Here is a 12,158-nt window from a genome sequence, read left to right as displayed (position 1 = left end):
TCTAATTATGTTTTCTCTACGTGTTTATTCCAAACATTGTTATATACCCAAAGCTATTATTTTTCAGATTTTTTGGAATTCCAATGGAAATTCTTCCCAATGTCCGGAGTTCTTCTGAGATCTATGGCCTAATGGTAAAAATTAATAGCAGGGGCAGGGGATTTTATTAAAAAAGAAAGACCTTTGCCATTTAGAATCCAACAGTCAACACTATTATGTTTTATGCTTTGGGATTTGGGACTTTCGTTGTTAATGTTCGTAGTATGTAAAATAAGAATTTAATGTTTTTAAATGGCTTTATAACTAAAAACTTCAAGTTCTTACTACCAGTTGTTTTTGTATTTATAAGCTTGAGTCGGCTTTTCTTTCAGTAATACTGATTTTGTCTTTTGATTATTAATATTTCTAAGTATTGTCAGTCAGTAATCTAACTCTCAGGAGTGGTCTGGGAATGTTTAGGCCAGTTTATCCTTTCATGTAACTCTAGTAGCTGCGCCTTTGATTTAGAGCAGGTGCTATCCCCATCATAATGGCGTTCTTTTCCCTAGTTAATCCCTTCCAGTGGCTGGACCATTGTTATATAGTTCATTCTTTGTCAGTTTGCAACAATCTAACAAAGAAACTGAAAGAGTCTGTTTCTAAATCGCTTTGCTAATTAAGGCAATTTCCATAAAAGGGGCATTTCATTTCTCCCAGAGGGAGAAAAGTAAGTGTGCTTAGCGTCACTGAAAATCTGTAGCCAAATGTCAGGAATGAAACCTTTAGGAGGGTTTGAACTGGTATTTAAGCACACAAAATTGAAGTTCATGATAAAACTTAAGAATAAGTTTAAGGAAGCTTCAGAACTAGCCGTTTCATGAAAAATAGTAGGAACTCTGTTCAGACAGTTAATAAAATAGAATTGGATGCCAGGTGCTCTAGATAATGCTTGAGTAAGAATTTTAAGTGCTCTGCATAAGAGTAGGGCTTTTTAGGGAGTTGCTTAAGGCAGGCGTTGCCACTGCTCAGCTTTCAGAGTTCCATATTGATCGCACATTCGCTTGGGGCAGAGCAGAAGAGGCTATTTTTGAAAGAACTTCGGAGGATGGTAGAAATAAAACATTTATTTAATTGGCCTAGTTTTCTCTTGCACTTAAAATATTATGCTTCTGTCCCCCTCTCTCCCCCTTGCTGACTATAGAAAATCTCTCATAGTCTGGTGAGTAGGCTACCCACCGGTTATGCCACCCGTTCATTTTGAAAAGATACAGTGCATTTCCATTGATTCTCAGACAAGCTCAAGTCCATTCACTAAACAAATGTATCTAGAATTTGCATAACCTTTAAAATATTATAAGCTATAGTCATGTTTTATATTTTTCAAGGAAGCATATTTGTTTTCCCTCAGATTAAAATAAATGTTTCTAAAATTCTGGGGGAGTTTTCTGGAGATTTGGATGCTACTTACTGCAAAGTATAATTGTGACGTACTTTGGTCTTGAGCATAGTAGGGAAATTAGAAGTGTTTTTTTTTTTAATATCCTAAATATCCATCTTCTCTGATGTCTTGCCCAATGTTTCAGACCAGTTAGTTGGAAATGCACTGTCATTTTTTCTGCTTGCTTCCTCAGAGGACCCTCCTGGAATCCTCCAGAAGCCTCTCCCCATAAAGAAAACAGAGCGCTTTACATGCCTGAACACTCCTTAGATCGCTTTAAAGTGTGATCATTTTAAAGGGATAAACAGACTTCTTACAATAAATTATCAAGTTCGAATGTAGTCTAATCCTTAGTATCCAGGCTCATTTTCAAAGAATATATACAATAAATAAAGCATCAGGTCTTAGGTAGGGAATGTAGCTCAGCAGTAAAGGACTTACTTATTTTTCAGTAGGTGCCGGGTTTGAGCCCTAGCACTAGAAGTCCTCCCTTGAAAACTAGCCAGTGTTTAATTAACCGCAAAGCATGAAAGAAAGAAAGAAAGAAAGAAAGAAAGAAAGAAAGAAAGAAAGAAAGAAAGAAAGAATTTAGAGGGTGTTTTCTGTTTTGATAAGGGCTTCCATATATCTCTATATATGAGGAGGGTACTAGTGTTACCTTCTTCATATTATCAGGCGGGGCACTACAGGTCCCAGGGCCATTTGCTAACAAATGGTAGGCAGACAGTCTGAAGGTTTTCATTTAGTGTTCTTTCTGCTATGCTCCTCTTTTTCGGGATTACATTCCTTAATTTCTCTACTTTCTTAATATCAGTTGAAATTGCTCTGTCATGACGTTCCCTGCGGTGGCTGTGGGAACCAGACCTAGGGCCCAGCCTAGGCTAGGGAATAGCTGTAGCTTCGAGTATCTCCTCAGCCTTGTGATGTTTCTTCAAAAACTATTTTATAAAGTTTTGGCAGCCACTGAAATCTCACTTTGCTTTTTGCAGGCCATACCAATAGAAATAAGAAACATCATTCATAAATTAACTGTTACTTTTCTAAATTGAACTTTTTTTGAATACATATCTTGGTTCTTCAAAGCAGTTTGAGTAGAAAGAAGAGTTGATACAACACAGGCTTCCAGAAACTATGTTCCATGCTAGTTTGATAGTTATTTACAAATATGTTGGTTGTTTCATAATTGCAGAAATGATAGCAAAGCACTAATTTTGATCTGCGATCACATCGCCCAGGTGGCATTTTGTAAATAAATAAATAAGTTGTGTAGAGCAATTCAGCAGCCTGCTTGATGCCTAACACTGACTAACCAGGAGTAGAGCCCATGTCTTCTGACTGCTAGTCCAGTGTTCATGTTCCATTTCCAAGGCCGCATCTCTTCTGGTCATTTCTATGACTACTTCTAGACTCTGTCTCTGTCCTGCTCATGTAGTTAAACACTTGCTCTTGTCTTGTCTGCTCACATCCTTCGGCATGTTGCTCTTCTTGTTTGTTCCTATAGCGGTTATGTTAGTAGAGCCAAACTTTTGTGACTGTTCCTAACCCTTTTTAAAATTTTTATCAGAAAGCTGGGGCCTTGGAAGGTGTGCCAATATCTGGGGTAAGTATCAGTCAGTACCAAATATAATCCTGGCATGCCTCCCATCCCACCTCCACCTCTATCCTGTGTTGTTGTGGCTTCTCTTCTCTGTCTTAATCCTTCTGTCTTTCCTTGAACTGGGGAGGGCAAGTAAGAGGAGCAACACCGGTCACTTCTTGTCCTTCTGCCACACAGGGTAGGTCACTGAAAATCTTCTGAGGAAATTTGAAGTCTGGTGTGGAGATGCAGTGCACACCCAACATTTTGGGGGGCTAAATTTAAGTCTAGCCTCAGGCACATAGTGAGTTGACTTTAAGTCTAGCCTCAGGAACATGGTGAGTTAACTTTAAGTATAGCCTCAGGCATATAGTGAATTAGAGGCCAGTGTGCATTACATGAGATTATGTTTCAAGGAAGGAAGGAAGGGGGGGGGGACGACGGAGGGAGGGATGAAGAGGGGAGGAAAATGGATTTTAATTCTCCCTTCTTGTGCCTTTTATCTTGATTAATAAATGGGGGGAATGCCAATGGGAGGAAATGTAAGCCATAGATATTTCACTACTTGGTGGATTAAAATCCACAAAAATAAATCTATGGCTCAGTATTTTTCATTGTCATTTATCATTTCAGTGTTTGGGGGACCAGTCTGCTGCTCTGGTGGGACAAATGTGCTTCCAGGATGGACAGGCCAAAAACACGTGAGTCTAGAAAAGCGGCTGAAAAAGCATCATTGTTTTCTTTCCTCCTCTCCCTTGGTGCTTTAAAGGAGGAAGTGAGGACATGTTTTTCAAATTCAGCCAAACTGCAATACTTCCTGTCTTCGTATGGACATACACAGTATTTTTATAATTTGTTTTTCCCTTTCTCTCTCTACCTTGAGTTTTCTTAGCCCATGCTGGCCTAAAACTCCTGATCCTCCTGTCTTAAATTCTCAAGTACTAGATTTACAGGCATCTATCATGACACCCAGTTTTATGCAGTTTGGGGATTAAACCCAGGACCTCATGCACGTTAGGCTAGCATTCTGCCAAGTTAACTACACCCCCAGTTCTGATTTTGTCTTTCATTTTTCATTTGGTTTTAGTAGTTTTGAGATGGGCCTGACTCTCACCTCCTGAACCTCACGCTAGGTAGCTTAAGACTGCTCAGAAATTCATGGAAATCTCTCTGTCTCAGCTCCCCACATTTTAGGATTTTGTTTTGTTGTTTACCCTGAGGCCGTATCTATTCCTTTTTAAAGCTAGATCGGTAGCATTGTGAAGAAATGAGAAGGCCCTAATACAAATTATAATTTTCAGTGTATTATCCTGCTCAGTTTTCTCTACCCATAACCAATCTCAAAGAATATTTTTTAGGCTATTTAATGCCATTGTCTTGCTTTCTCCCTCATCTGAAGTGTTTCCACTGACGAGGAACAGAAAGAATGAAAGAAATGAAGACTCAATAATATTTTCCTCATATTATTTTCTCTTAATTTGTTTTATTAAAAAAGTCCCTATCCCATGACATATATTGAATGGCAGAAACAATATGTCCCAAGAGCTGAAGTAATAGTGACAGTTATAACACATTTTCAGACAATGGTTCTTATGTTATATATAATGGTTCATATACCTGAGATGTTACTCAATTAACATAAATCTTATTATATAGAATCCTTTTATTCCTATTTTATGCCAGGTAACTAAGATTTAGAGAGGATAACTAATTTTTGTAATATCCTGAATCTAGTAATTCAGAGGCACAATAGTTTGTAGTGGGGGCTGTGGGCCTCCCTTAATTCATTGTATTCCTTAGTTGTGGCTCTAAACTACTATGCTGTACTGTCTGTTCTGTGGAGAAAATATTTCCAGAAACATAGAAGACTGGATCTCTAATCATTCTCATGAGAATTTCCCAAGTCTGTCATCAAGGGTTTTTTTGTTAATTGGTTTTGGATTTGTTGTTTCTTTTCTTTTGTTTTTGAAGGTTTTTGCTTGTTCTTGTTTGGTTTTGGTTTTGTTGTTTTTTTTTTTTTGGAGACAGGGTTTTGCTGTGTAGCCCAATTCGTCTGGAACTTGCTATGCATCTCAGTCTGCCATGAAACGTATCATCCTTCTGCCTCGGTCTCCCATGTGTTAAGATTATAGACATGTATCATTACACCTTCTCATCAGATATTTTTTTTTTTTGGTTGGTTGGGTTGTTTTTCAAAATCTCTTATAGCTCAGTCTATCCTTGGACTTGCTATGATGCCCCTGTCCTTATCTTACTAGTTCTGGGATAATAATGATGGGATTGCAGGCACGTACTACCATGATGACTTCTTTATTTTTGACTGAGGTGATTAACTTCTTTCTCTGCAAATAATGAAATATCTAGCAGCCCTAAAATAAATGCTGTTCAGCAGAGTCAACCTCCCTCGTGCGAATGAGTAAACTCATTTGAATGAAAGTTTGTCGAGAAAAGGATATATGAGAATTCCTTGTAGGCTGTGATGACTTCAGGTTATGAAGGAACTCTTGAGTCAACTTAAGTGTGGAAACATTTTCTTTGAATCAGTGTTCCAGCAACCGAATCAGGAGTCATAGAAAACTAGGCTGTTTTTTTTTTTCCCTTTCCTCCTTTGCCAGGAACACTAATGCTAGTAAATCAGATGCTATCTCCATCTGTCCATGACCTAGCACAAAAGATAGTACATAGTAGGGACACAGTAAAATAGCCTTTCTCTCTTTCCCATTGTCAGGCAAGTCCATAAATTACACGTAAATAATAATGTAGTGACTGCAGGTTGGAGAAGGGAAACAGCAAATCATACAATCTTGATCTCACATTTCTTACCCTGAGGGGAAACAACACAGATATCCAGTTTATTGGTATATAAACTAGAGCTTTCATGACATAAGAAACTTTAGAGTCATGTTGTTGGCTTTCAAAGTGAGGCCCAGCATCTAGGTCAGCGGTAGAGAACTTGCCTAGCGTTTACTGACCCCTGGACTTGACCCCAGGACTAGCAAATGAAACCATTATGCTGCTAGGGAGATGCTTTCACAAAAGAGCAACCCTGGAGAGCGCAGGAGATGCTTATTGAGGATACAAATAGGAAGGTTTAGTATAGGAATGTAGTGATGCTTAGGGTAGGAAAATGGTAGAAAAGAAGACAAGATGAATTCAGTGGCTGAGTTGTATTCCAGGTAATTGGGAGATAGTCTGGGCTAAATGGTGAGCTCCGTATCAACCTGAGCTACTCAGCATAAGAAACAAAACATGGCTGTGGGGGTGGGTGCTATTTAGAAGAACAGTGTAGTGGCATGACCATGTATTGGAGAAGTTCCCATCATGGCAGACAGAAGGAAGAAGCAGAGGACGTTGAGGACTTAGTATAACCTTCAAAGGCATACATCCAGTGACATATATCCTCTAGCTAGGCCTCGCCTCCCAAAGCATCCATAAACTTTGCAAAATCACATCACTAGCTGGGGACCAAATGTTCAAATCATGAGTCAGTGAGGGATATTTCATTCATACCATAACAAACATGCCATAAAGCTAGTTAGGGCCAAGATTTTTCCTTTTTTTGTTTTGATTTTTTTGTTCTTTTTTTTTTCCTCCTCCATAGCAAATGGATAACTTCTAAACATTTATGATCTGGTATTTAGGTGTGGCTGGAATTCTCAGTTAATGTGATGACAGTCTTGGGTCAAAGCAAGGGACGGCTAGAGGTCATGAACCCGTGCTATAAACCATTATATCCTCCTACTACAGACTCAGAGGATGGGAACAGAAGGAGAGACTGCAGGGATACACAGGACACTGCAGAGAATCAAGGGAGAAGACCCAGGAACAGAGGGTTAGGGTTAGCCAAAGTAAGGAACAGGTCCGGTAAAAGATGTTGTGTTTGGAACATGTTTGTAGCACTGATAAGTTATGTATTGCACACACAGGGAAATAGGAAGTGAGTTAACTATAAGGGTTTTTTTTAAGATTTATTTATTTATTATGTATACAGTATTCTGTCTACATGTTTACCCGCAGGCCAGAAGACAGCACCAGATCTCATTACAGATGGTTGTGAGCCACCATGTGGTTGCTGGGAATTGAACTCAGGACGTCTGGAAGAAGCCTTTAAGATAGCTCTTAACTGCTAAGCTATCTTTCCAGCCCCAGTATAAGTTGTTTTATGTAAATGCTTTGCCTACATGTATGTCTATGTTCCACATGTGTGCTTAGCACGCATAGAATCAAAAGAGCATCAGCTAACTTGGAATTGGCAATTGGTGTTACAGATTGTTGTGAACTACCATGTGAGTGCTGGGAATCGAACCAAGGTCCTCTGCAAAAGCAGCAAGTGCTCTTCACTGCTGGGCTATCTCTCCGGACCCCCTGTTTGTTTTCTTTTCTTTCTTTTTTCTTTTCTTCTCTTCTCTTCTTCTTTTTTTTTTTTTTTTTTTTTTTGGTTTTTCAAGACAGGGTTTCTCTGTAGTTTGGGAACCTGTCCTGGCATTAGCTCTTGTGGACCAGACTGGCCTTGCACTCACAAATATCCACCTGCCTCTGCCTCTGCCTCCCAAGTGCTGGGACCATTTGCTTTTTAAAAGTATAAAATTATTAGGTTGTTATATGCCTTTAATCTCAGCACTCTAGAGGTTGAGGCAGGCAGATCTCTGAGTTCCAAGGCCAGCCTAGTCTACATAGAGAGTTCCAAGATAGCCAGGGCTGCACAGTCTAATAGAAAACCATAAAATCTGTTTGCAATGCTTTTTAGTAAACTGTAACTCTTCTTTGAGACACCCTCCTCCATATTCCTGACTATCCTTTTATTTTTCTTGAGTGCCTTTCTTTCTACTTTTAATAAAATCCCAACATGAAAAAACACAATCAGTTTTCATTTTAGTGATGGGCAGCAAAGAAGTAGAGAAAGCCATGTGCTTCGGGTGGTAAATATATTGCTCACACTTAGTGTGTTTGACAAGTGTCTGTGCAAACTTAAATATGCAGTAGTCCTATACCTCTTGGACGTGTCACCTGTTCACTGAGCAAGCCAAAAAAATCCACTTGGGTAGAAAGAGATAGAATATTTTGAAGTAACTATTACTCTTATGGTATATGAAGAAAATATTTTTCAAGAAAAATGCGCATGGTTTGTGTTTATTGCCCAAGAAAAATGAAGCCATCATAGTAATAGTAATAGATTCTGCCATCATCCTTCTATCAGCTAGGAGGCTAGACACCAACACACTTATAACCATGGTAGCACATAACATAGGATCCTGTGGGGCAGGAACTGGAAATTTCAGCAGAGTCAACAGTGGTTATAGCAGCCTTGTTATCTCTGCTTACTTTAAAACTGTTTCTCAGCCATGTGATGGTGGTGTAAACCTTTAATCCCAGCACTCAGGAGATAGAGGCAGACTGTTGTCTGTGTTCGAGGCCAGCCTGGTCTATAGAGCGAGTTCCAGGCCAGGACAACCAGGGTTACACAGAGATCCCCAGTCTCAAAAAACAAAGCAAAAACAACAACAAACCAGAAAGCCGTTTCACTGTGACCCTTACTTGTATCAGTTGGGGTTAGCAACTGATCTTGCATACCCAAGTCAAAACTGTCTTATGTCAAAGTGTCTGATTTGTGGCAGAGTCCAAAGCTTATCCAAAACTTACAGCGATAAACCATCACAAAGTCAGTTCAGTCTTCCATATCAGCAATACTGAGTTCTGGCTTTGATTATTCCGCCACTGTTAGGATATATTATCCTGCAGAGAGAATGAGAGCAGAAAGCCTTAAATGGCTTTTCCCTGTTGGTCACTTTTGTCCTAGTTTTCAGGCCGTACCTTCTGTTGTTCCATGCTGATCCTTCCACCCTGCCAGAACATAGTGGTTTTTCTGACATCACAGCTGAGCTGGCTGACTCTTTAGTGAATGGCTGCTACTCATGTTCTTTCTCCCAGTGAGGACTGGTAGTAAGTTAACTGCAACTGAATGTGGAATTTGTTGTATTTCAGTCATATTTTATAGACACACCCTTGGCCTATGACTGACTAAATGCTAAATCCTGTACCTGCATTTTCCCCATTAATAAATCTCAATATATTTCTTTCTAGACTAATTTGTAAAAAAAAAATACTCTTAAAAAGAATATTTAGTGTGTGATGTGTGTAGCACGACTTGTGACTAAAACCCAGAGACAGATACTGGGGTTCAAGCTGAAGATCAGAAAAGCAAGGCAGCCAAGCTACTAGAGAGCTCTTACCTCTACCAAGACTCAGATAAAGGGGTGATCCTGCCCTCAGAGTGACTGCAGATTGCAATGCTCCCCACCAAACCTCAGACTGCAACTTTCTCCACTGACCTCAAACTACACTGAACTCCCTTCTCCTCCCTCCTTATATTCCTCTCTCCACCTAGCCGCGTCACTCCTGTCCCTACTTCCCTAGTGCTGGCATTAAAGGCATGGGATCCCAAGTGCTAGGATCACCTTTGTGTGAGCTCTGTTTCTCTTCTATTCTATCTTGCATAATCCAGGGTGGCCTTGAGTCCTGGAATTAAAGGAATGTGCCACTACTTCCTGGCCTCTAATGGCTTCGCACTGTACTCTGATCTTAAGGCAAGCTTTCTTTATTAAAGCACAAATAAAATATCGCTATATTTGTTGGCTTTCAATCCTTTTTAAAAGGTTAAAAGGCTTCATAAAATGACTTTTATCGTACTAGGTTAAATGTTCGCTTTGAAGAGCGGTAGTACTGATATTTTGCTGTTTGCTTTTGATAGAATTGTCATGCTGTTCATTCTTCCTCCGCCTATAGGTATGGAACAGGGTGCTTCTTACTGTGTAACACAGGACATAAGGTTGGTTTTTCTTCTAAGTTCACATTTATAAAAAGTCATCTTTACATTCATATACATAATGCTTGAATCTAATTCATTATTAGTGTGCTTTTTTGGGTCTTCATCTTTTACTTGAACTTTATCATGGTTTAACTTGGTTCAATAGAAATGATGAAAATCATGAAATTGGGGGGGATTCTAATAAGAGTCCTGTGCTTTTTTAATATTTAGTATTCTTTTGATTTTGTTAATGGAAATTCTAGATTTAGTATCATGTCAGATTCTTAGTGAAAATCTAATTTAAAATAAGTAATAATTTTTAGCAGTCCGAGTGTATTCTTATTACTGTTGACCAAGACTTAGTTTTAGTAATTATTATTTTATTGATGAAACTATTATGAATAAGCATTCTGTTATAACTTTAAATTTTTTTACACTGAAACTGAGCATGGTGGTATATGCCTTTATAATCCCAGCACTTGGCAGGCAGAGGCAGGTAGAGCTCTGTAAGTTCAAGGCAAGCTGGGTCTAGTGAGTTCTAGGCTAGCCAGAACTACACAGTAAGACCGTGTCTCAAAGGAAAAAAAGGTTTATACTATCCTTTACATTTTTTCCACACTAAAATCTTTGTTTCTCTTTCCTACAGTGTGTATTTTCTGAACATGGCCTTTTGACCACTGTGGCTTATAAACTCGGCAGAGACAAGCCTGTGTATTATGCATTGGAAGTAAGTTCTTTTCAATCAGTACAGGTGATATGGCACGCATTCCTAGTTAAGGAAAATTACCATGCATTCTGCAGGGAGAGGTATTATGTTGAGGCCAGATCTTGTCATGTATCCCTGGCTAGCCAAGAACTCTATTGTCCTTTTAAATTGATCTTGAACTCATGGAAGTCCTTCTCCTTATACAATTACATGAGCCACCACACCTGGAAAAATTGCCATGTTTTCTAACATCTTTTGTCATACATTTTAATATACAGGACTCAAAAGTTCCACTTTTTTGGCCCCTGATTAGGTAGAAAGAACCTTGAACTAAACTAGGGGTCAAGACTTCCATGAGACAAGATTAAACCATCTCCTCAGTTGTTGGTAGAAATTGATTTTGTCACCTTGGGGATATTATTTTCCTGTTGTACAATGTCAAATTTTCTATCCTTGAAGTTTAGTGCAGGGATTGGCTGACTCAAGCACTTACTTCAGCTTAAAACTCTCTCTTTAGTCACTAAAATGCCCAGTGTTCCATAGTGAATCCTTGGGCTGAGAAGGGCAGAGCGGCTGTCTTTACTTGTCTCTCCATAGTATCATGTTACATATGGGTGTGAGGAAGAGAGAGAGGTGATTTGTCCCAGTTATCCCAGGAAACATCTGTTTCAGATGCATTTGCAAATTATAATAGGACATGATACAAGAGACATTAAAGGAGTTGGTAGAACTCAGTGATAAACTACTTTGCCTAACTTTCTCAAGGCTCCAGCTGAATCTTAGATTCAGGCTCCAGAATCATGAAAGGAAGCAAAAAGACCAAAATATTGGTTTAAAGTCACAGAAGTAATATTTGGTCTGTAAAATCAGACACATGTCTTGTCATGTGTACTAGCAGGTGTCTACCACCCAGCTCTGTTCCTAACTCTGCATAACTAGCATTGGAGGGACTGCCTGATCACCTATGGGAACTCGTTTCTTATAATATAGTCTTCTAGTCATAGTTAAAATTTTTTCTCAGCTGGTAGGTCGACAGCCCCCTTCTTCTTCATGCCACTAGTGGTTGAGCTCAGAGACTTGAAGTTGCAAAGTGTCCTCTGCCCAAACTATATCCACAGCAGTCTCAACCCCTCTTCTTTAGACAAAGGCATCTGCATATTAAAACTAGCTTAACACTTCTGGGATGTAAAGTCCCATGAACCCCTTTCTCCTTTATTCCTCACCGTGGAGAATACTCAGGGCAGCACTGTTCAAATAAAAGTAGATGGTTTGGGGGTTACGATAATTGTAGTAGTATCAATATGGGTTTTTTTTGCTTTTGTACAAGAGACATAATTTTAGGTATTTTTAGATCTGGAAAAGGCTTCAAGGATGGGGGTCACCTAGTCTTCTCACACAGTGTGAAATCTTTCTCTTGTCTCCTTTTCTTTTGAAAAGATAGAATTCCAAGGCTATTATTGAAAAGACAGAATTCCAAGCTGTTGACTTTTTTTTTTTTTGAGACAGGGCCTGCATATCTCAAGCAGCCTTTAATTTCCTATGTAGCTAAGGATGAATGAACTAGAACTTCTGACCCTCCTGCCTTTACTTCCTGAATGATGGGGTTATAGGCATGTGCCTCCACACCCAGTTTCAAACATTTTCTTAGTAGCAT

The 12,158-nt window shown here is 39.2% G+C and overlaps 1 protein-coding gene across 3 annotated transcripts in view; it reads left to right on the top strand.

Annotated features, from left to right (window-relative positions):
* Gk (glycerol kinase) overlaps window positions 1–12,158 on the top strand; it is an 80,579-nt gene that overhangs the window by 43,924 nt on the left and 24,497 nt on the right. For 2 of the 3 annotated variants that reach the window (XM_057759756.1, XM_057759754.1), the window contains exons 8-13: window positions 68–134; window positions 1,181–1,198; window positions 2,982–3,017; window positions 3,627–3,694; window positions 9,777–9,819; window positions 10,445–10,525. In XM_057759756.1, the coding sequence (XP_057615739.1) occupies window positions 68–134; window positions 1,181–1,198; window positions 2,982–3,017; window positions 3,627–3,694; window positions 9,777–9,819; window positions 10,445–10,525 (313 nt within the window). The remainder of the gene's footprint in view (window positions 1–67; window positions 135–1,180; window positions 1,199–2,981; window positions 3,018–3,626; window positions 3,695–9,776; window positions 9,820–10,444; window positions 10,526–12,158) is intronic. The other variant, XM_057759755.1, reaches the window with a different exon arrangement.

This window comes from Chionomys nivalis, chromosome X (genome assembly GCF_950005125.1).
Source record: "Chionomys nivalis chromosome X, mChiNiv1.1, whole genome shotgun sequence".
Lineage (NCBI taxonomy): Eukaryota > Metazoa > Chordata > Mammalia > Rodentia > Cricetidae > Chionomys > Chionomys nivalis.
The sequence above is the reverse complement of the archived record's forward strand: the minus strand, read 5'-3'. Positions and strand labels throughout refer to the sequence as shown.